The sequence below is a fragment of the Medicago sativa genome, chromosome 8 (assembly GCF_051527215.1).
Source record: "Medicago sativa cultivar Bolivia chromosome 8, Bolivia_mono, whole genome shotgun sequence".
In the NCBI taxonomy this organism is placed as follows: domain Eukaryota; kingdom Viridiplantae; phylum Streptophyta; class Magnoliopsida; order Fabales; family Fabaceae; genus Medicago; species Medicago sativa.
This window is the reverse complement of record NC_140756.1, coordinates 89783145-89807226: the sequence shown is the minus strand read 5'-3', so window position 1 is coordinate 89807226 and position 24082 is coordinate 89783145. Positions and strand designations below refer to the sequence as shown.

General features: G+C 33.6%; 3 protein-coding genes and 1 long non-coding RNA gene across 7 annotated transcripts; 2 read left to right on the top strand and 2 right to left on the bottom strand.

The window, feature by feature from the left end:
• The first annotated feature begins 818 nt into the window (after window positions 1–818).
• Window positions 819–6069, top strand: LOC146903071 (uncharacterized). 2 transcript variants are annotated; one of them, XM_085732764.1, is made up of 5 exons: window positions 819–1336; window positions 2016–2119; window positions 2918–3094; window positions 3678–5539; window positions 5670–6069. In XM_085732764.1, exons 1-5 carry the CDS (start codon window positions 1122–1124, stop codon window positions 5820–5822), a joined length of 2511 nt encoding a protein of 836 aa, XP_085588890.1. In that variant the 5' UTR covers window positions 819–1121; the 3' UTR covers window positions 5823–6069. The 2 variants fall into 2 exon arrangements, with proteins under 2 accessions (XP_085588890.1, XP_085588891.1); XM_085732765.1 differs by having other exon boundaries at window positions 2918–3195.
• Window positions 6070–6798: 729 nt separating this feature from the next.
• Window positions 6799–11054, bottom strand: LOC146903070 (putative clathrin assembly protein At5g57200). Of its 2 annotated transcripts, none has more exons than XM_085732761.1 (15): window positions 10848–11054; window positions 10634–10703; window positions 10282–10379; window positions 9798–9936; window positions 9584–9714; window positions 9395–9487; window positions 9228–9278; window positions 9037–9102; window positions 8887–8952; window positions 8710–8790; window positions 8543–8629; window positions 8137–8313; window positions 7965–8043; window positions 7617–7729; window positions 6799–7332 (listed from the first exon to the last, which is right to left on the bottom strand). In XM_085732761.1, exons 1-15 carry the CDS (start codon window positions 10935–10937, stop codon window positions 6925–6927), a joined length of 1749 nt encoding a protein of 582 aa, XP_085588887.1. In that variant the 5' UTR covers window positions 10938–11054; the 3' UTR covers window positions 6799–6924. The 2 variants fall into 2 exon arrangements, with proteins under 2 accessions (XP_085588887.1, XP_085588888.1); XM_085732762.1 differs by having other exon boundaries at window positions 8552–8629.
• A 3077-nt stretch (window positions 11055–14131) lies between these two features.
• Window positions 14132–17689, top strand: LOC146903069 (uncharacterized). Its single transcript, XR_015021500.1, has 4 exons — window positions 14132–14258; window positions 14364–14459; window positions 14819–15035; window positions 17164–17689. It is a non-coding gene; the product is annotated as an uncharacterized LOC146903069 (long non-coding RNA).
• Window positions 17690–20262: 2573 nt separating this feature from the next.
• Window positions 20263–23140, bottom strand: LOC146903068 (protein CHLOROPLAST IMPORT APPARATUS 2-like). Of its 2 annotated transcripts, none has more exons than XR_015021160.1 (2): window positions 20947–23140; window positions 20263–20869 (listed from the first exon to the last, which is right to left on the bottom strand). XR_015021160.1 is itself a non-coding variant. In XM_085731613.1 (2 exons), exons 1-2 carry the CDS (start codon window positions 22533–22535, stop codon window positions 20571–20573), a joined length of 1146 nt encoding a protein of 381 aa, XP_085587739.1. In that variant the 5' UTR covers window positions 22536–23140; the 3' UTR covers window positions 20263–20570. The 2 variants fall into 2 exon arrangements, 1 of the variants encoding a protein (XP_085587739.1); XM_085731613.1 differs by having other exon boundaries at window positions 20263–20741; window positions 21561–23140.
• Window positions 23141–24082: the final 942 nt, after the last annotated feature.

Genomic DNA, 24082 nt, shown 5'->3' with positions numbered 1-24082 from the left:
TCTTTTTCTTGAGTGTATATTTTAACAAAGGGTCTTGCTAACGAGCGCTATTAGATACTCTTTAAGGACTCTAAATAAAGAAGTTATTCCAATTATTTATGTAACAAAATAAATATTTAAATTTCTAATACATTGAATACAATCATTTTCATTTTTTTGAAGGAAGGTACAATAATTTTTTCTTAAAATCTTATTATTTTAAACCCTTAAAAAAAATATCCATAAAGCTATGTTGTCAAAGCGAAAATGCGGCGCGGAAGCGGGACGCTATTTTGTGACACGAACACTAATATATTTAATACTAAAACACCATATTGTTCAAAAAGAAATACTAAGATACATTACTTAAAATTCACGAAGTTAACGTTTCAAAAATTACAAAAAAAAGTCCTTAAAACAATTTAAAGTAATGGGCAAAATTGTCTTTCTGCGTGGTGTGTGTGTAGCGGCTGCTTTGGCAGCATTGACTCTGCTCCACACTGCTAAATAGCAAGCCGCTTTGGCGACTATTCACATATGACATGCTCCATCGCAGTTAGGACCGACTGATTTTTTTCTGCTATATCGGACGGCGCGACCACTATTGACAAGAGAGCCTCGAAGCACTTATTATCATTTCCCTGTAAGAAAGGATAAAAGAGAGAATATGATTTTTCTTCCCTTTTCCCATGTCCAAACAACCTTGTATTCTTTCTTTCCTAGTTCCTAGTCAAAAGAGAAAAGGAAAAGGAAAAACGTGGTATTATTTCTTTCTCTGTTGGTCTCTTCCATTTCTCTCTCCTTTCACAATCAAAACGGGCAAGAACAAACATTGTAGCAAGTCTACCAATCATTTATCGCCACGTAATTTCGACCACCCCCATTCTCTTCATTTCATTCTCATTTTTCTCTCTCCTCCTTCTTCCTACACAATTCAATTCTCTTTTCTTTTCCTTAAATCTTCAATTTTTACCTATTCCCAACTCAAATTTAACCTTTGTTCCCCGGTATATACACAAATTGAAGCTTTTCGTTTCATTTTATGGTGTCGTGTTTCAAACATTTCGACCAATTTTATTGTTATTGTTTTCTCCAAAGCTCGCATTTAAGCAATTGGGTCGGTGAACGCTTGCCGGAAAATCATGCCACCGGCTCTGTTGGATCCGCCATTGTCAAAAACAGCATCGGTTTCGTCTTTAATCTCCGGCACCATTTCTCAGGAACCGGTGCCGGAGAATCGTTTATTCGATGATCTTAGAGGTTTGCAGTGGCGTATAAATCTTGGGGTTTTGCCATCTTCTTCATCTTCAACTTCCGTTGATGATCTTCGTCGTGCCACCGCTAATTCTCGAAGAAGGTAAGCCAATTCACTTGGTAACCATGCCTTATAGTGTCTTTGTTTTGATCCAATTATAGAAGGATGTAAATTATTTCCATTTTTTCTCACATGTTTTAATCCAATTTATGGTATTTGGATAATTGTATTGCTTAGATTCAGTGCAAAGTTCAGAGCTTTATTGATGGGTTTTTTAGCTTAAAATAACCCAAGTTCCTTGCTATTATTGGTGATAAGCATAACATATACAATTATACATGTAATTGTTTTTGTTTTTTTATGATTGGTCAATATTATGAATGATTTTCAACTCTCAACAAGCACAATACATGGAAATACTTTTTTTTTTGTTGACAATGAGAATGTTGATCTCTATACATCAAGTTAAAGTCAATACTACTTTTTTATTTGATTTTCTGTCGGATCAATATCATTTTATATCAAGGTATTGTTGTTTCAATAGCAGAAATGAATAGAAATTTGTTTTTCCATTTGGGATTTGAGTGTTGTTTGTTTCGATCGTATAGATTTGGGCATTTGGCGTTGATTTATTCGTCATGTGGAGTGTTGCCATCTTGAGAGATAATGAGTTAATAGAACTTGGTGTTTCTTGATGTCTGTCACGTATGATCCAATTGCATTTTATTTTTGGATATTCTTGCTTATTTGACATGTAATTTAATGTTTCTAATCCTGTCAGGTATGCTAGTTTGAGAGGGCGGCTCCTGGTTGATCCCCACGTTACAAAGGATGAAAGTAGTTCACCAAATCTTGTCATGGACAACCCGCTTTCACAAAATCCAAGTAAATCATTGCAAATTTTTACACCCCATTATGTCATCTGGATAAATCTATTTCCAGCATTTGGCCGTTATACTGCCATAAATTCCTATTTACTCAGTATAGAGCAAGTTAGATTTATGTAGTGCTGATGTATATTGTTTTCTTGCACTTTTCATGAGATAGGTTTAACAAGAGCTCAATCCTCCATTATCCATCTATTTGTTTTCGACCAGATTATATATTTATTTCTACGTTCCAACTTCCATAATTTATATCAAACTATGTTTCCGGGAGGAATTTAGTGATACCACATGCTTATTTAGTGCCAACTGCACTCACAAGAAGGTTAAGCTAAACAATAATGGCAATCAACAAATGCTTGGTGTGATGAGAGAGCATAATAGAAGATAAGAAACTAAGGGGCATTTACTTCCAATGTTTTCAGTTTTCATTTTCACTTCAACTAATAATCGTAGAGAATATAGACCAAGTATTTTCCTCACCGTTTTTGAAAACAAATCTAGCATTTTCAGAAATTTTGAAAGGTCAAAACACTGTTTTATTGTTTCTTAAAATGCATTCTTTAAAACTTGTCTTCCATATTCTCTCTATCATAATTGTTCACCACACGAGTCTTCCATCTCCTTGTTAGCAATTTAAAACGAATGTAGATTTTAAAAATGAAACTGAAAATGTTTTCAGAAAGTAAACGCGGCTTAAGTTGTTGAATACTATCAAGTTGATTTTTATCTAGTTTATCTAACCCTCTCTTTCCGTTGGCTCCATCTGTGGTGACAATAAAATGTTCTTTATATGCAGATAGTACATGGGGTCGCTTTTTTCACAATGCAGAGCTGGAGAGGATGGTGGATCAGGATTTATCACGTTTATACCCAGAACATGGCAACTATTTCCAGACAAAAGGGTGCCAAGGCATATTGAGACGGATTTTATTATTATGGTGTCTTAGACATCCCGAGTGTGGTTATAGACAAGGTAAATTCCTAAGCCAAGCAACAGTTACACACAATATGTTTACCTTCCTCCTAAATACGTTTGCTCACTTTGGGATGGTATTTACTTTTCCTTCTAACTCGGTAAGTAACCGTGCTTAATTGGTTCGCTTTTCTGAACTTTTTTCATTTATTGCAACCCTATATAACTAGCCTTAGCACATTAGCACGCCTAATTGAATGAAAGCTTTAGTTAACTAGTAAAAAACGGCACTTCATATGATTTACTCATTGCAAATCTCATGCTCTCTACACTATTGGAAACGGGATTTAGTTACTATTTTTGTCATATAATCTTTAATGGCAACAAGTTTATAAATACTTTTGCGTTGACCACTGCCATATTATCTGTATGAATAAAATGTTAAAACCTGCATCTGCTTTATTGAAAGGTTCATGAATTACTGAACATTAAATGATTAACTTGTTGGCGAACCTGATACTTGATGAATTATGAACTGCCTTTCTTGGGCTTCCAGATTCCGTATAACTTGTTTATGTTATGCAAATGCAACTATTTGAATTTTGAACCAACATTAATGAGCTTCTTTTTATTTATTTTGTAGGTATGCACGAGTTGCTTGCTCCTTTGCTTTATGTTCTCCAAGTTGATGTGGAGCGCCTTGCAGAAGTTCGAAAACTTTATGAAGATCATTTTACAGACAGATTTGATGGTCTCTTTTGTCAAGAGAATGATCTTTCTTACAGCTTTGATTTTAAAAAATCTTCAGACTTGACGGATGACGAAATCGGTTCTCACGGAAAAGGAATGAAAATCAAGAGTCTTGATGAGCTTGATCCTAAGATACAGACCATTGTGTTGCTAAGTGATGCTTATGGGGTTGAAGGTGAACTGGGCATTGTTTTATCTGAGAAATTTATTGAGCATGATGCTTACTGTATGTTTGAAGCTTTAATGAATGGGGCTCACGGTTCAGTTGCAATGGCTGATTTTTTCTCTTATTCTCCTGTTGCTGGGTCCCATACTGGTTTGCCACCTGTAATTGAAGCTTCTGCTGCATTGTATCATTTATTGTCGCATGTGGATTCATCTCTGTATAGCCATCTCGTTGATCTCGGGGTTGAACCACAGTACTTTGCTCTACGCTGGTTGAGAGTTTTATTTGGACGAGAATTTTCACTTGACAACCTCTTGATCGTCTGGGATGAAATATTTTTATCAGATAATAGTAAAATGGAAAAGCATGCAGAGGACAACACAGACACTTGTTTTAGGATCTTTCATTCATCTCGCGGAGCATTTATCTCAGCTATTGCTGTGGCAATGTTACTTCATATAAGATCTTCGCTTCTTGCAACTGAAAATCCTACGACCTGTCTCCAGAGATTATTAAGCTTCCCAGAGAACACAAACATTAAAAAACTAATAGAGAAAGCTAAATCCTTGCAGACTCTTGCATTAAGTACTGAAATTTCATCCTCGACACCTGCGCTTGTAGAATATAACAACAAGGGTAAATCAGTTATTACAAGATCTGTTACCACCATTGCATGTGAATCAGGTTCACCAAAAACTCCTAAGAGTTTATTACCTGATAATAGCTACTGGGAAGAAAAGTGGAGAGTTGTCCATAGTGCTGAAGAACTTAAACAAGATGGAGTAGAAAAGCAGATTCCATCTCAGAAAAATAGATGGACAGAAAAGGTAAAGTTAAGTTTAAAAAGAACAGTATCTGAACCATCTTCGTCAACAATCAAGAGTGGTAAAAAGGAATCTAAGACATCTGTTAAGCGCAGTTTGTTAGAAGATCTATCCAAGGAACTTGGGTCAGAAGAAGATATAGAAAATCTCGGCTGTCATGAAACATTATGCCAGCAGGATAATCATTCTGTAGCAGTTGAGGCAGAGCAACAAGATGATGGCTCTGACATAAGCAACAATTACGGTGCTGATGATAGATGTCTTAGCAGAAACACCGGCAGCGAGGAAAACTCATTCTGCCTAGCTAGTTCTCCTAATGAGTTCAAATATCATGAAAATGTCTCACAGGAAAGTAGTGTTGGGTCTAATTTATCCCTTGATGAAATTAATGAAATTTCACATAGCAGTCCCATCGATTCACCTCTTCCAATCTCTGATCATCCTGAGAGCAACCTATCTCCGGTGGCAGGGCGCAATAATGATTCCACAGGAAATTCGGCCACACTTTCTAGGAATATAAAACTGAATAAATTCCAATGGCTTTGGAAGTTTGGTCGTAATAATGGTGAGTTGATGTCTGAGAAAAGAGTACTTGCTTCTGAGGCTGTAAAACACACCAACAAGTATAACGATCAAAGTAATACAGCTTCCTCTTCTACAGCTGGTGATCTTTGCAGTACTGTTAATTTTAATGGAGATTCTGCTGACCAGAATGTGATGGGAACTTTAAAGAATATTGGGCAGTCCATGCTTGAGCATATTCAGGTAAAGTTCTTTTTCGTAGTCACTAAAATTTAAAAACAAGTTGGTGAGTGAACTGACAATAACGTGATGTGTAAATCCTGAACTTACGTTTCAGAGAAGTTATGTTAAGGACTGTGTGTTTGTGTAACAGGTGATTGAGTCTGCTTTCCAACAAGAGTGTGGTCAGGGAACTTCATTGGATAATAGTACGTCTAAAAATGTTTTGGTTGGCAAAGGGCAGGTTACTGCCATGTCAGCTCTCAAGGAGCTTCGCAAAATTAGCAACCTTTTGTCTGAGATGTGAGACGAACCTTACAATGGTCGACATGTGTATATATTATGTATATTTTTTGTAATTTGTAATTACGATTTTTAGCTGTAATAATATACAAGTGTTTCTTTAGCAGTGATAATATAAAAGTGTCATTCGTCTGCTTTACTTCTGCAATTCATGAATATAAAGTTTGCAGATGTTTAGAGGGATGAATATGTAAATACATGTATTCATGTTACATGTAATGAAATAAATTATGATGATTCTTTCCTGTTCTCGTTTTTCGTGTTCGGAGGATGCAAAAATCAATCCTAAACTACTATTACTGCTATTAAATTATTGATATTGACGACGCTGATGGATTTAAATTTCCTACTACGACTACAAAGTCACAACTTGGACAGCCAAATCGACATTGAATGACTGGTTTTCTAATTATGTATTTTGGAATAAAATTACGAAGTTGAAACATGGGCAGTTTGATCTTGACAATGATAGAGTTTAAGATTGCTTTTAGATGGAAATTTAAGTTTTATTGGCACTTTTGTAAGTTTTATTGGCACTTAGATTACATTCTTGACTAATCTTGACCACAAATTCCTTGAACTTGGATACACAAGGCACTTAAATGGTTTGACCCCCCAAACTGTAGGTAGAGTTCAGTGACATTGAGATTGCTCAATAGGTTCCTCAGAATTGCTCATCCCATCCAACCGTAACTCCCGCTAGACATTTTTTAGCTTAAAAAGCCGACTGGGTCCTAACTCCTAATGTTTGTTTTCATGAATTTTGAGCAATTCAAGGGGCCTATTAAGCCATCACTGACATTGAGTACACTTTGTCAGGTTGATTTAGTAAGGTTAATGAATCATTGGGCTTTGAATAATTGTTAATGGAGTTTTATTCCTGTCCTTATTAGTTTCTATTTGGACCTTTACTCTTGGCATTTTACTTAGAAAAGTTAACCATTTAATGTGAGCGGGTGCAAGTGTGCAACCAAGAAGGCTCAATGAAAAATAAATGATTGATGGTTACAAATAAAAATGTACATTATATGTAACATCGACAGGCAAGACTTGGATTAACCCTGCTTCAAATAACAAACAATACATCCTTTCTTAGAGACTGAAATCTACATTATATTGTAGCTCCCTTGGTGGGGCATGGAGCCATAAGAATAGCTAGGTACAGGTAAAGGATCTGCAAATGGATTAGAAGAACGCATAACTGACATCTGTTGAGGGTAATGAGTATATGGCTGCTGCTGCTGGTAAGGTACCATCATTGTGTTGTGTTGTTGGAACATCATTTGCTGTTGCTGGAACATCATTTGTTGTTGAGACATTAATCCCATTTGTACGTTAGATGGAAGCGCTACGTTATTCGATACTGCAAATGGATCATGCTGATTATAACTATTGAACGGATTATGTATAGCCGTTCCCCCATATCCATAACCTGCATTTTGGAGTTGAAATTGTCTCCTTGCATTTTCATCTTCATACAAACTGTCTAGCAATAGCTTATCAAATCCACCAGCCTGACTCAACATAAGAAGGAAGAGAGTGAACATCAATGTTCTCATCTTACAGGTTTAAAGGATTGTCTGCAACCTCATTGAACTTAATACGAAAAGAACTTCAGCATGATTTAAATGCAACATTATATAATATGAGCTTTTCTTTACAGTCATACTAGTAGTAATTTGATATTTGAGTATGTATAGTGTGTGCACATAAAAACTATTTCCAAACAGAACTCTTTATGTTGGTATTGAAGTGTGTGAACTTATATGATAGCAAGTGATGAAGTTGTAAAACAAACCATGTTTTGATCTGACGCTTGGCGGGTGTGGTTGCTTGGCGTGGTAACAAGTGCAAGTTCCCAACCGGTAGTTCCAGTTATATCAGTCAAAGCAAGATTGTTCGAATTGTTTCCTACATAAAGTAAGAAAATCTTAGAATTGGATCAAGTATCGAACAACAAAAAAGCATGGTTAAATAAATGATGGAAATCCAAACAAGCATATTTTGTAATTATTTGAGCATCCGGAAGACTAGATAATGAATTTCATTCTAGCATAGTGAAGCAAATTGTAATCTCAATCACACAGGGGCAGCCGCTATAAAAGCGTATACTTCTTAATCAACTATCATATAATCTAGGCCTTACCACCAGGTGGTATGATTGCAAGTGCCAAAGCATTGCTATCCTCTAGTTCTTGAGCTTTTGGATTTATTTCACTTAGACCCTGCAAAGGTGAACCAGCATATTATATTTTCTAACAAACCAAATTTCACAAACATGAAAGCCATTACCATATAAGTTTATAACCAAAGTATACCAGAAAATCATCATAACCATCAGTCAATATCAAAGGAGGAAGTTCAGCCTTCTCTGTTTGTTCCTTTTCAACAGGTTCTTCCTCCTTGATTTCTTCAGCTTGTTCCTCAATTACTTCAGGCTCTTTAGTTTCTTTTTCTTCTGGTTCTTCTTTCGGTTGTTCTTCATTTTCTTGATCCTGATGTTAAAAATGACCTTTATTAACATACATGTACATTGGGGATATACATGAAAGTTTATGAAGAAATTGAACTAAAACATAGATGCAAGATTGTTAAGCAAAATGTAATGATAAAAAACTTGTAGTAAAAACGTAACGATAATGACTAGTAAAAAACTATAGTGCGTCAAAATCGATATGCAGAATAGATAAGCATATCTTATGAATTTGTATCAACAGCTATTACTTTTATTACCAAGCTCTTAACACTGCCGGATGTAGGTGCTAATTCTTTAATGTATTCTTCCATTGTGGCAACAAAAGAAGGTGGTGGCTGTTTATTGTAGGAAAGAACTTAGTCACAAATTATTTAATGTTAAAATGAAATATAACTATTAACAGCCAACAAAGAACCTGTCTCAAAACTGGAAATTGAAAATTTCTTGCAAGGTCTAATCCCTTGCAGTATTCATAGAAATCAGCAAGACATTCAGCCTGCATACATAGCAAAAATAATCATCAATTGTTAAGCATAAATATAATTCAATTTGGACAACAAGTATGTGTGTTAAGTAAAACATCATTATGAACCTGTTGGCCAGCTCTTTTATATATATGCAAAGCATTTATGGCGTCGTGTTTTGCCATATCAAAGAACTGCATTTTTCATTAGTTAGTACCATTCAAAATTCAAGCGAGGTGATCAAAATAAAAAATTAAACTGAGATAGCTAGACATTACCACATCCCCAAGTTTTATGATTCCATCATTGAGGGAACTATATATTTTGTAACTCTCTTTCAAAATCTGAATGATATTTCCATACAAGAAAAAGTATTGTTAGAGAAATGACATCATTTTTTTAAAACAGTACTTATTAAAACTGCTATGTTTCTTTATTATGTGAAAAAGTAAAAACTAAATATTCATACCAAGGCCAATGCATACTGTATTAGATAATTGTTGAAAGCTGCTCCTTCAGGCTGCAATATATTAAAGCAAATTAATTAAATGTTAATATGTTATCTAAGCACAAAAAAAAGTGCACAATTTTTTCATGCAGATTCCAAATCTAACTTTTTCTTATAAAAACTCATACTTGACAGCAAACAAGTCGGTAAAGAAGTTGCTGCAGCGCCGGTAACTGCTCCAACAGCTCATCACTAGTCAACACTGTTGTTCTGCTATGTGTCTGTCAAAGCTGAAAGTTACTCATTTTCTGAAAACAGTAACAAAAATTTGCACTGAACATATAGCGTGTGATTAAAATTGAGGGAAAAGTACACACTTTAGTTGAAGCCGGCGATGATAATTTTGTTGAACGCTCGAACTCGATGTCATATTTAAAAATTCTAAAACATTCAAGTCTTTCTTCTAAAAATTGTGCATAGGTTCGAACCCATGCAGAACAATCCCAAGCTGCATAGAGGAATCTGATTAGGCATGACATGCAAGAAAATTCAAATAACAAAATAATTAATCCATAAAACCAATTAATTTACCTAGAGGGCTTGAGTCATCTTTGAAGTTGGAAATTCGCAGAAACCGTACTCTGTGTGAGTAGTTTACAAGATCTTCTTTGAAGCTAAGATCACCCTCTCTCAATATCCTATGGACCACAATCAATGTCTTTATGGCAACCTGTAATTTCATTATTCAGTTAACATACAAATAAATGCTTTAGAGCAAAAATATATTACACGAAGAATGCAGGCATAACAAAAACCTTACCTACACTTTTCTGACATAGGCACAAAACTTTTTACTACATATCATATTAAAAGAAAGAAGAATTGAACTTTTTTTCTTTAGCTGTTAGTGCATTGAAACGATGCCAAACTAGTATATGTTTGAAATCACGGTGATGCAGTCAATTTGTTAAAGCTCGAAAGAATAAATTTTGTCAAAATTACAGTGGCTCACTGTAATTATGTCAAATTCACCGCCGGTGTACACAAACCTACATTAAGTATGAAAAGGACTTACTATCCAATTTCGGGTCTTTAAAAGTCTCTTGGAAAGGGTCTGTAAGCAGTAAGATACATCTGTCCTTGGTTGGTGAGCTGATGTAGCATAGAATATTTCTGCAAAGAAGGGCAAAAGAGAGAAATAATTAACACAATATTGGAATAGCAAATAAGTTTAATATTCCAATTTGGCCCTATTGTATTGTTTTCATTTCTAATTTCTTCTAACGCAGGCAATGTCATGGAAAATTAACAAACATAATAGGTTGATCAACCAATGCTCCATCAAGAAATTTTTCAAATATTGGAAAGATGAAATTGAAATAGGCATAATCATTTTTATATATATTCAACAAATTTTGAAAACTCACTTCGAACGTGACGTTCCTTAGGTGGATATTCTACGTGACTTGTAGCTTTTACAATTGCAATGTCCAATTCCTATGATAACAAAATGAAAAAACACATACAATTCATTTGAATGAATAAAGAAGGAAAATAAAAATGTGAATATTGGGCTAGAAAATAAAAATTGGTGATGAAAATAGAGATACATAGAGAAATAATATATATATCGATATCAACCTTGTATTCGCTATTGACCTTGGCTAGGCCAACCTTTGTGGAATCTTTAAGAGCTCCGTAGGCCTTTCTCCATGTTTGGAACGTTCCCATTCATCAATTGTTATTGAATTTGGAATCAAGGAGGGAAACAAAGAAAGAAGAAGGAACAAACAATCTTCTTGTTGTCCTTCTTCTTACAATCTTGTTGTTGTTCTTCTTCTTTTCTTTGTTACTGTATCGTTTTCCAATAATAAAAACAAAATACCACCGAAGAAAAGGGTATTTTGGTAGTTTTTGTTTGCATGAACCTTAACTAATAACTAATTTATGTCAATATATATATTTCAACCGGTTGTATGCGGATTTGGTCATGTTAATTTACTAATATGCCTATATAATATTTTGAATGGTTTTTAATAATTTTTTGAATGGTTACATGCATGTTACAGCGTGGAATTTAAACCAACCTCCTTAAAATATTTAACGAATATTTCATTTCATATTTACAAAGGAGTCTCAAGACTAAATTTGATACGAGTAAAATGTAACTTTTACGGTAGCCTAGTTCTAGTTCAATCGATAAGCACAATGCATTATAATTCTATAAAAACCAAGTTTAAAGAGAAGAATGAATATAGATTTGTTTTGATGTTCTGCGCGTTTCTGTTTCGCAGTTCTGCGCATCGGTGTTGCTGTTTGTTAGCGGTTGGCTTTTGTTATCCTTTACATTTTTATATAGCATTTTTATTTTACGTTTAGAATCCAATCCAATAGAAAAGTTTCATAGTTTGAGTTTCTTTACTTGTAATAATTGCAAGTGAAAATGAAAATAATCCATTTACATTGCATTTGTTACACATCATGTTTCTTCTATTATTTGTCTTGATACTAGATATAGCAATGGATTCTTTACGTATGCCTATTGTATGTCTCTTGAGAATAATTTTCAAGGGTTTGTTTTTTTTCGAAGTGTTGTTGAATTGGTTTGAGGGTATGAATGACTAATGAAATCATTGGGAATTTTTAGTCAAATGCAGTGGCGGAGCTAAGAAAAAAAGTTAGGGTGGGCCATTAAAATTAACCGTTGAAAAATTGCTTAAAGCCTCGCAAAATAGACCTATAATTGAATTATTTAAATTTTTCGGGTGGGTCACTACATCACTTTGCGGGAATTTGGATCAACTGAAATCTAAAACCGACATAAAATTGTATAAAATCTTGCAAAATAGATCTATAATTGAAATATTTTAATTTTTTGGGTGAGCCACTACACCACTTTACGAGAATTTGGATCAACTGAAACCTAAAACCGACACAAAATTGTATAAAATCTTACAAAATAGACCTATAATCGTTGATCTTTTAATTTTTCGGGTGGGCCGTGACCCACCTCAGCCCATGAAGGGCTCCGCCACTGGTCAAATGGTTTTTGAAGTGTGATAGTGTTTTTCTTGTCTATAAGAGGATTACATCAGTGCAATTTTTTATATAAATATAAATATATATTTGCTGAAAATTACTATTTCTTACTATAATTCATTTTCAAAATTCAAAACCAAGAGGACCAAACCAAAATATTTCTGCAGTGAAGGAGTAATTAATGACATGTATAGGATTTTATTTTGTTTTATTTTATGATTTCTCCATTTTGAGATCTCTACAAATGTGTGTATTTATGAGTTTTAAAAGCAAAATAGATTTCTTTAAGACGAATGGAGATTAGTGATGTTCCTCTGCCTCTCATTTTCTCCATAACAAATAACTAATAACAATTCTTTTTATATTTTCCCTTGAAACTAATTTTAAGGAGAACACAAGAAATTATATTTTAAATTATCATGTTTTAATTTTCTTAATAAATGTGAAATTTTTGTTTATAATATTGGACGAAAGGGTAGAATGTTAACAAAAAAAACTCTAGATATCCCTGAGACAATGTTAACCTTCTATACCTCGAGGTGCGGTTAGAGAAGAATGTATAATAATGTCCGAATTAAATCATAGAATTTTAACAAAAATGATAATTTTCAAAGCATGCCAGACAATGTAAGTATGTCTTTTAATCAGAGCTCAAATCTTATTCTTCATGTTGTGAGAATTAAACTCCTTATGCCAAATCCAACCCGATAGTTATAATAAGTATTTTTACTCCATATGAAAAATTATTTATATCTTTGTATAAAGACAACTCAATGGTGTTAAAAAAATAATAATCAATAATTAATTACCTTTCTATGGAACTTTCTCCTTAAAAAAATAGAATATATTTTTTTAAAATGGAAATTCAAGATATCCAACAAAGATTATTTATAGAAACAATACAAAGCATTACATCTCACATTTTCAAGTTAGGATTCTCTTCATTTAGTGTCCTCTCCATTTCTTCTTTTTTTTGGTGGTAGTCGGAGTTCGAACCCCAGACCTTGCATATTTTATGCATTGTTCATACTAACTGAGCTAAGCTCACGAGGACCTCTCCATTTCTTCTATTTGGTGAGATAAAGACACAATGAAGCTTAAAAAAATATATAAATAATTAATGGTGTGTTAGGATTGGAAGAGAAGTTTTGAAAAGAAAAATATGTAAGAAAGAGTATGAGAAGAGAGAAAGATGTGTGAAATAGAGAATAGTTAGGATATTGTTTGGTACAAGAAAGAGAGAAGAGAGAAGTGTTGATTATTTTTTAAAGTACAAGAATGCCTTTGAAAAAAAAATCTCTCATCAAACTATCTTTTTTATTTTTATTTTTTGGCAGATAGAAGAGATGACAAAGTCATCATAAACTCACACACACAAAGTGGAGCTACTGGAGTTTGAACCCCGGTCATGACGTCCGGCCTAACAATTTCGACATTTTTGTCAGTTGATAGGACTTATGAGACATCTTATTTTTATTTTAATTCAATTAATTAATTGAATGCCTCAATTATTAAACTGAATTTATTTTTATTTTTACTTAATTTTAATTTAATCAATGAAATAATTAATGGTTTGCTAATTAAATGTTAAATGAACCCAAGAAAGAAAAAAAAATGTCACATATATAAAAATAACAAAATCAACAACTTCTCACGCCTTTCTTCGCAGTTTTGTAGAGAAGAAAAAACATGTGGGTCCCACCTCATATTTGTCTCTCTTCTCTCTTTCATGTGTGTGCCAAACAAGAGAAAATGTTAGTTTCTCTTCTCTCTATTTGATATCTCTCTCTCTTCAACATTTCTCTTCTATCAAACAGGCTGTAAATGACATTATCCATTTATTCCATTTATTTTATTTTAAGTAAATGGAGATCATTTTACTCCACATATTCACTCTCACTTCCGCTCTGAGATATAGGGTTTTGAGCTACCAAAGTTTCGGTAGTCGGCCGCTCGTTTCTTCCTTCCACCGTCAAACCTCGCTGCCATGATCTTTGTTCAATTCAACTACAGGTAAATCAATATCCCCACTTTTTCGTCGGATCTGATTCCACAACCCACTTTTCTATCTTTTTTTAATCTCTTGCTAACTTTCACATCTGCCATCTCCACTTTCAGTGAATATGATGCGCTTTCTTTGGTTCTTCATTATCCATGATATTTCTCTCACGACCGTAATTTCCTTGATTAATCTACGTGGTGTATTTTCACCAAGTAAGAATATTCACAACACTTTTGAACACTTTTTATTTTTTATTTTTTTATTGTTTAATTAGACATATGTTCAGTTTGTGCAGTCTTACTCTATATTTACTTCATTGCTAACTCTTCTTATGGTAGATATTTAATTTCGAGACGATGAAAAAAAAAAAAAACAGAGGAACGAACTTATTAAATGTGTGTCCAATGGATTTCTTATGCACTTTGGGTTCATATTCCTTATGTTGTTGTTGTTGTTGTTGTTGAACATGTTATTGTGGTAGTATATAGTTAAAAGAGAGTTAAAAGATGAACTATTGCGTTTCTTGTGCTGCTGTTGTGGTAGGAGTTAATTAATAGTTATGCATTTACAGAACTTTCTCCAACCTCACCACTTGACCTGCTGTGCCCCTCAACCAAGTTAACATTTCCAGAACCTACTCCAACCTTCCCACCAGAATTTTGAGCAACATTTTCCTTTGGGACAGAGTTTTCGTCCATTGGAATTTCTCTGCAAGAATTATTGTCATTCACATTCACATGTTCACCACCACCCACAGGCTGGACGTTGGAAGAGTGAAGTGAAGCTTGGTAACAATTCCATTTACGTTTTTTTTTTTATGACAGCTTTATCTCCCAGAGTTCAATAAATGCACCCTTTTATATATAGTATACCATATTTCTTTTATACTTACCTGTCTTTGCAATCAAATGGAGAAATTTCTTGAAGTTCAATTTTATTGTAACATTTGATTAGTTTCTTTATCCCTCTTTGCTTATTTGATTATTTTTTTTATCCAGATTAGAAGGGTTTTGATGTTTAAGTTTATTTGTTTTTCAAACTGATTACAATCTTTATGTTTGAATGGTCCTTTCATTCCAGTATGTTTTTGTAACTTTAGCCTTTAATTTCTGCAATCAAAAGTATGCCTGACTCCTTACATTTAATTAATCTCCATGGTATTCCTATCGCAACAATATATGATCTTTCTTGTTGTGTGTATGCATGAAATTTTCCTTCACTCCATTTCTGATTTCATCTGTGAGCAAAAAGTACGTGGCCTTGATATGAGAAAAGTTTTTGGATCACCAATGCCTTTTGATTTCCACATGTTTTATTATTTTACCTTGATTCTTAGTGCATAGGTTCCCCTAACAAATATACTCGAAGGAGTGTTTCTTCTTCCAATTCATATGCCTTTTGATATGAAGTCCTGTCATTTTCATTACTCCCTTTCCTCCTCAATATGAAACAAGGCTTCACAATTTCTATCTTTTATCATATTCGCATTGCGGTGTCAATAATTAGAGAAGTGATACTCACCACTTGTGAGTGCTAACTTCTACCATATTTAACCGATGTCAATTTGTTAGGTCCTATGCTATGCTTCCTTTAGCTATAATAACAACTTTTTATTTTATTCATTTTACGGCACATGCACGTTCCTTCCTATGCCTCTAAAGTACACACCTTACTCTTGCTCCTTCTCAACCTTGTTGATTGATTTTAATTTATGGTAGCTACTAGTGAAATTGAATGTGTTTGTGATAATAAAATTGGTATATGCAAGCATGTTAATGTTCCATGCAGCAGCTTGCTGACTATAGTGACAGTTAGATTGTGTGAGAAATGTGAATTTGTTGTTTTTGAGCAGTCTAGTGGGGATGGTTATTTGTACTTTTAAGGATTTTTATAATTATCTCTTAAGTGTAGCTAACGTATGTCTAGTGAGGATGATAGATATTTTGATGCCTAACATGCTGCAGTTAATACTACTCATAATGTCATGTATTACTTTGCATCATGATTCATGACAATAGGTTTCTGGATGTTAAAAACTTGGAGATTTGCATTAACAATTAGCTAGCAAATATAAACTATGGAAATTGGAAATAGGGTATTTGTTCTTTCTGATATGCTTGCTGTTTTTGAACTTTAATGAGCTTTGTCTACATAAGGATAGTAGTTCTTTGGTGTTGAAGATGACATCTATGGTTTGTTCTAGTATATTATTGATCCTTATTTAATATTAATCTGGTTAATCCAGTTGTAAGTTGTACTTTGGGGCCGGTGTTCTATCATCCACCTTGTGAAAAGGTTTATTAGGATAATATTGTTCTAGCATTCATACTTTTTTAGCTTGCCAACATTCATAATCTCGAAAATCCCCACTGCCTTTCTTTCTTGTGATCCTAATTGCTGTAAACGTGTACTGGTTTGTTGCCTGAGCAGTTAACTCATCTTGTAGTGATGCATTGCGTCATGCATACATGATACTTGCGTTGCTGTTCTTTTTCTTGGTGATTGGGATTATTGTTGTGGACTTGATTTTTCGATGATGAATAGTTATTCCCTTATTGCTTTTGCGAGTCACTTTTTTATATGATACCTGTATTATTCTGGTTAAGGAAGTAATTGGTTTGTTAGATTGTATATATGATGAATTTCTGGTGCTTGGAAATTACATCTTTTTATGGTACTTGCTGCTGGTTTTATGTTGATGCGTCATCTGCCATTAAAACTCATTAAAACCCTGGACTCAATATTGTTTTGTCATTAAGAAAAAATAAATCATCCAATCTGTTGAGTAGGGAAGCAATATATAGTAACTTTTACTATTCTGTAATAAAACACTACCTGAATTTTCATTGTGTTTTTATTACAGTAGGCATTGGATGAAACAATATACTCTTTCCTTTCTAATTTTCATTATGACAGGACATCTCATGGATACCCTAAGAAGGGTGGGAACTGTCAGCTCAGCTCTAGTCGGATGTCAATTAGGTGAGCAAGGTCATTCCAATTTTTTGCAACAATTATGTGGTCCATCATAAACCACATTTTGTTGCAAAACAATTTGAGTATGGCGATGTCACATGGAGTGCAATATAAAACAAAAGATAATCGGGGAGCATATGTCCATGGATATCGCAATGTGTACAAAAGGAGCTCTATGTTTGGGATTATTGCAAATGTCTTGACGATTTTGTGTCATTCAAGAATTTGCAATCTCAGGCAAGAGTAACTGGTTCCTGAGAAACTCAAATGTCTCTAACTCGACATAAAGTTTAGACCAAGTTTCTCTAACGATAATGTAACAACAATGTAATATGCCATTTACATGTGGTTTCCTTGATTAATTATGTTACCGTCTTAACAAAAGTAGAGATGACTTATTTTATGTATTTAAGATTAACTTTTTCTTTTTTTATGCAATAGAACTTGGTTGAAAGTTATTTATTTATTTATTTTTTTGAAGGAGAAAGTTATTTATTTTAAATGGTGAAGTTTGGTGTAGTATTTTTGTATATTTTTAGTTTTGATCAGACAAACTTGTATGACGTGAATGAGTACTAGATGCATATTTAGCCAGGTGGTTATCAATTTTTAGTAGGAGAAGAGTAAATCCTATCATATTAGTGTTTGAAACTCGTATTAAATCCTTCTGAGTAAAGGTGAACTTTGTTGAAGAAAAATCCCTTAACAAGAGAATCGATCTCAAACCTTTGAGAAGAGATAGTTATCAAACATATTTTGAGCAAAGTTATCAATCATACTTGATACTAACAAATATAATAATCCTGGAAGTCACAAATATAACAATGGAGTGAATTCCTGGAAGCGTGGTATATATAAAAGTTGCTTAGAATTGTTGGTATTTTTTTTTCCATGAAAAGAAAAGAAAGTCAATTGCAATTCCAATTCTTCGGAGATACACCTAAACTTGTTTTTTTTTTCTTTTTTACCCCTAAATGGAAATAAATTACCTATATGACCTACTTGAGTTTTTATATACCTAAATACACCAGTTTTACCCGGTTTGTATTTTTGTCCTTTACGGCGAGACACATGTTCATTTGTTATTTCAGCTGGTTGATTTGATTCCTTTGCGAACCAGTTTCGTTATTTTTTCTCAATTTTACAACAAATGTACACGTGTCAGCCTCTCGTTATCTCGTTGTTTAGAATAGCGTGACAGCCACTAAAGGACAAAAAAAAACTTGGCAAAACTATGGCATTTAGGTATATAAAAACTCAAGTAGGTCATATAGGTAATTTATTTCCATTTGGAGGTCAGGAAAAACAAACTCCCCAAACTTAGTTCAACGATCATGTGTACTCCCTTTTGATTTTTACTGAATTTCATGGTATGATATTAGCCAAGAATTTAGGTATCAATAAGTTTGTTTGCTACTATGATTCTCTCCTTTGAATAAACCTCATCAACGATCTTGTTGTAATGTATCATGTTTATGCAATGTTCGTTCAAGACATAAAAGAGCTACTTTTTCAAAGCAATGTCAGTGTTTGTCACACCCTTGCAAAAGAAAAACAATATACGAATATTTTGGTGAAACTTGGAGCTTCCTCAAACAACGACCCTTAATTTATGCTTCTCCTACGAAAGGATCGCTTAATCTTCCTAAGAATAATGCTTTAGGAACTTTCTTTATTAGTGAGTAGTTCTTTATTTTCTTTTATGTCTCATTTTTTTTTGTTGATTAGCCTTGTAACAAACAAACAAAAACACTCTACTAACTACACTTAATTAAAATGTTTTAGTAAAAAGATATGATATTTGTACAACTATTTTGTGACAACTTATAGAACAACTGTTTTTATCTCTTTTTATTGGATAAAAACAATAGAAAAAGAGAGAGAAAATAAGAACACAATAAAGATATCTAAAAGAGAATTGTCCTAAAATGGTTATATAAATATCATCAGTTGCTTACTCGACTACTAAAAAATCAAAGCAACGATGGAAAGCAGTATGCCAACTATAGACGGTTAGGTTCGATTTCCTTTTGCTTTTATCAATTATCATCATTGCATTTACCCTATGGAAACGGTGTAATCGAAAATTAATCTTCTTTTTGTCAAATTTATGAAATAATCAAAGTTAGGCTAAAAATTATATTAATAGCATTTACATTATTATTTTATATACAAAACATTTCTTTAGTATTAAATATTTCAAAAAAAAATATCTTTAGCACTAAGGTGATACATCCGATTTCAACAACATTTATCTATCTATCTATCTATCTATACTTATGAGAAGCCAAAAGGCATATACCAGCCACACAGGAAGTATAAAGGTGAAGAAACTCCTCTCCCGGATGCCATAACGCAAAGAAATTCAAAGTATAATAGAATCTCAGGCTTTTTTTATTTTCATTTGGACTACTTCGTTGCTTATCTCATCCAGCCTCTTTTTCAACTTATCCTCTAGTAAAGGAGGAAGAAGAATCCAAAAAGTAAAACACAGGGGGATAAATATTACAAAAAATACAGATAACTAATTTTTATTTTTTTTAATAAAGTCTCAAAAAAAGCATGTGCTCTACTGCTACTACAAACTACTATCATTTGTGTGCATTTGAGCTAGCATTGAGTTAGCATTGAGTCTCCTAACAAATCGTCCCTGCCACATCACAAACAAGGTTGTGTTACCTTAATTGTGACAAACACAATGAAGCTACAATCCACAATTTATTTTCCGGAAGAAAACGATTAAGTTAATTTCATTTAGGATGTTTAATTAATATTCCCAATCAATATAAAATACGTATTTTATTCATTCATTTAATTACTCCAATCGCTTTCACTTTCGCTTGTAATAAGAAGTAATTACGTTATTTTCAATTTGGCGTGAAAATCACAAACTCTTTTTTCATATTTCTGCTCTAACGACCTTACATTAGAATAATATACTAATCGAGTTATGGAGACACATGATGCAGTAGTACAGTAAGAATGTAGACAAAAACATTAGTATTTTTTTATTAGCAGTAATTTAATTGAAAAAGAATCTCAAGAGACAAAGTATTATATTATATAGCCAAAACAAGCGTTAGGCTTGTTTGATGAATTATTCTTTTCAAAAAACATAAAGAAAACCTAAACATTGGTGCAGACTGCAGTAGAGCTAAACGAATTGAAAAATTGAAATGGATAGATCCTCAAAAGTTGGACAAAAAGTGACCAACGCAACAACCACAAAGGGGGTCCACTCTCCATAAACAAAAAAGAACGATGCTCATTATCCAATTATCATAACCATATCATAAACTAGATTTCCTCTTTTCTAATTTCTTCTAGTGTCTTCTTCAACTGATTGATCATACCTTCATTCTTGGCCGTCGATCTGCATTGACCTTCCTAACTTGATATCTGATTTTCTTAGAGATGAGGCGTGTACGACGCTTTTCTTTGTAACGCAGCACGCTGGCTTCTCTTACACCACTTCCTCCTCCATTCTCCCATAACAAATCTATTTGTGACAACCGTGCCTGTCTCCCACAATATCAATCAACAATTTGTTAATTATTCATTTCATACCCTCATTCACTATCTATTAAATAAATGTGTGACGACTATATGCTACTATTATTTATTTCAAATAATGTCACAACGTGACCTAAATTATAACATATGCTACTAGAAAGTGAGAAAAGTATCACATCACCCATAATTTTGACCCAAGACAAAATTTACCTAATTCAAGACAAAATCTTAACATGAACATACAGTCCGGTTATTGAAACTACACAAAGATAGTATGTAGCATAATTTTATTACAACATTTTAGTTCATAAAAAGTAAGAGCTGAAAACTATAGCATATGAGACCACAACAAATATCTTTTTACTTTAACCTTTTTATTGAGTAACACATTCAAAACCCATTTAAATATTGTAAGAGAATGTTTCTATTTTTTTGTGAAATAGAAAAAGGAAATTGTCTTGAAAAGTAAAGTAAAAAATGAATGGGGCATGACATGCATGAAATACTTTACTATTTTAGTTTCAAAAAGTGTTATTCCCATATTCCACGTGATTAAAAATCTCGCCTGGGTAATCTTAAAAAAAAAAAAAAAAAAAGAAAAAAAAAAGAGAGAGGGATTATCTATTTAAGTATATGTATTTTCAAAACATAGAAAAACAATGCTTCGTCTAATTGTTGCTAATATATGTTGTTCAATTGACATATGAGGGATTAAGGTACTGAAAATGTCGGAAAACAGAGCATTGAAATTGGTAATTAAGGTTTAAACAAGTACGAAAACAAAAACAGGTGTTGAATTTTGATTGGGTAGATGAGAAACATACATTAACATCGTTTCCGGAAGCATCGGAGACAGGGCTGTCATCGGCGAACGGCGTTCCTCGGTCAGACCAAGCTTTCCGAACACCGTCGTAATTCAATTTCAACAACAATCCACTTTTCAACTTTGGCGATTCCATTTCTTTCAATTCTGCATTCAGTCTCTCCACCGCAACAACCTTCTTCTTTTTCTTCTTCTCCGTCACCGGCGCCGCCGTCTTACCACCGACACTGCATATTTTGGGCGAAATTTTAAGCATATCAACCGCCGGGAAATTCCACCAATTTCCTTCATCAACATGGCGAAGAGCTCTCACTCCACCTCTCTGTAATCCTAACCGGAAGTCGAATTTCCCGCCAAAACCAATCCATGGATGAGAAGAAGAGACGTTAGATTCATTCTCCTCAATTCTACCTCCCATGATGCTATCAATTCCTTCTTCAATTTCCTCGTCGAGTATTGATTCCGCGTCAAAATCATCATCATCATCATCGTCGTCGTTCAATTCAAGACAATTCACCATTGAACTAATCTCTCCGGGACTCTGACATGGTTTCACCGGTTTTGGCTCCGACTGGAAATCGGGCTTGCCGTAAAGTAAAAAGGATGATGACGTGTCCAATACTCTGAAAGGTAAAAGAAGTTCAGAAGAGTCGAATTCATAAGCTTTTTCCAATTTGGTGGATTTATTATTGTTATTGTTGGGGTTTGTTTTGAGATTGGGATTGGAGAAGAGGTTTGGGTATGCAGTGTTAAGGAGTGTTGCAGCTTCGTTGTAGGTTTGATTGGGTCGTTTTCTTGGGGTTCTGGGTTTTGTGGTGTAGATTGCAAGCGGTGAATTGCTTGATTCAGAGATTGTTGAAGAAGGTGAAGAAGATGTTTGTGATGTTCGACTCCATGAACATGGTGGTGATGATTTAACTATATCTAAATCCAACCCGATGGTTCTTCCTCCTGTTCCACTAAAACACGAAGACATTTTTGGCAAGTGAAATTCAAAAAGGAATTAAGAATTGCATATGAGTGGAAATTGGGCGAAATTGAGGGTAGGCAGAAAAAGTACAAGCTAAACCCTAAACCCAAAAAGGTAGAGGGAACAAAAGTTTTGTTTTAAAAAAGAGATGGACAAATGAAGGAAGATAAAGCCAAAGGGGTTTAGTTTAGAATATAGAGAAAGAACAAAGAACCTGAAATTGATTGGTTTTTAAAAAACAAGTTTGAAAATTCTGCAATTCCCGAATTAATATGAATTAAGGGAAAAGCGAGGGGCAGGGCATTGCAAAGTGGCAGAGAGTAAAGAAAAGGAAATTGGTGTTGCCCGAGGAGAGGAGAAAGGAAAGTACAGTGAAGAAAGGAGGGTGGCCAATGAATTGAAGAGTATGAAAGTATAAGAGTTATAAGTGAGATGGAGACAGAGGAGAGAGAGGGAGAGAGATGGGGGGTCACGGGAGAAGGAAGTTAAAAGGGAAAGGTCCGTTGAGAGAGTGTGTAGATAGATATAGGCAAGACTGACATATAAAGAGAGAGAGAGTGAAGAAGAATAAGCACACCACCGACTCTAGAGAGAGAGAGTAACATACACTTGCAGAGTGGAGGTCTCACCTTACCTTAGTAAGATACAGATGAGAACGGAGGAAGAGACAGTGCTCGGTTTCTTTCTTGCTCCGTATGTGGGACCACTACCATTCACCTCCAGTATCATTTTTTACTATCTCTTCAATTATTCTACCTTGTTCTTTTACTATAATGTCCTTCATTTTTTATTTTTTTTCATAATACTTTAGCTGACTGATTTTATGTTCATAAATAACTGAATAATAGTCATCGTGAACTTAACTCAGTTGTTAGGGATAATACATAAAATATGCAATGTTCGGGTTCGAACCCTGTCTACCAAAGAAAAAAACTGAATAATTCAGTTAAACTAAACACCTTCATCCACATTTAATTTCGATATTTCATAGTTGTAATTTGTATGTGTAAATTTTAAGCGGAAAAAAAAGTGGTAATACATTAATTTAAGACTTCTAGAAGAATTAATATTTAGGGGAACTGAAATTGAATCAATATTAAATAAATTTGACCAGTTATATATGTTTTTTTTAAACAATCTAAATATATAATTTATGAAAGGGTATTTGGTAGGGATACTGCATTAATTTAGTAAAATAAAAAACGGGGGTAGTCTTTTTATTATAAAAATATTCTTTTACTTACTTTGAAAAAGTAAACATTAATACTTGTTTTTTAATTAAAAATATACGACATATAAAACAAAATAATAGTATTATTTTTAATGTATTACGAAATCTATTTATTTATATTTTATTAAATTGAGTTAGTTCGTTTGTAAGTTCTTTCAAGTATTTTATTGGCTAGAAATTCATCTCATCAATAAGTGGGTGTCTGAGGTTCGAACTCTACACCTACATATATTATTATGTTGGATATATAATTTTAGACAATTTTTAACATTTTTTTACAAACTTTTTATATAATTAATTTGGTCAAATGCATCTAAAGGTC

Bases quoted from the DNA above. Each gene is read 5' to 3' on its own strand.
- LOC146903071 (XM_085732764.1), top strand. From the start codon at position 1,122: ATGCCACCGGCTCTGTTGGATCCGCCATTGTCAAAAACAGCATCGGTT. The intron at 2,120-2,917 runs GTAAATCATTGC...CTTTATATGCAG, and splicing joins CCCGCTTTCACAAAATCCAA to ATAGTACATGGGGTCGCTTT. The intron at 3,095-3,677 runs GTAAATTCCTAA...TTTATTTTGTAG, and splicing joins CGAGTGTGGTTATAGACAAG to GTATGCACGAGTTGCTTGCT.
- LOC146903070 (XM_085732761.1), bottom strand. From the start codon at position 10,937: ATGGGAACGTTCCAAACATGGAGAAAGGCCTACGGAGCTCTTAAAGAT. The intron at 8,044-8,136 runs GTATACTTTGGT...TCACCTTTGCAG, and splicing joins ATGGTTATGATGATTTTCTG to GGTCTAAGTGAAATAAATCC. The intron at 7,333-7,616 runs GTTTGTTTTACA...ATGTTGAGTCAG, and splicing joins AAGCGTCAGATCAAAACATG to GCTGGTGGATTTGATAAGCT.
- LOC146903068 (XM_085731613.1), bottom strand. From the start codon at position 22,535: ATGTCTTCGTGTTTTAGTGGAACAGGAGGAAGAACCATCGGGTTGGAT. The intron at 20,742-21,560 runs GTATGTTTCTCA...TGTGGGAGACAG, and splicing joins CTTCCGGAAACGATGTTAAT to GCACGGTTGTCACAAATAGA.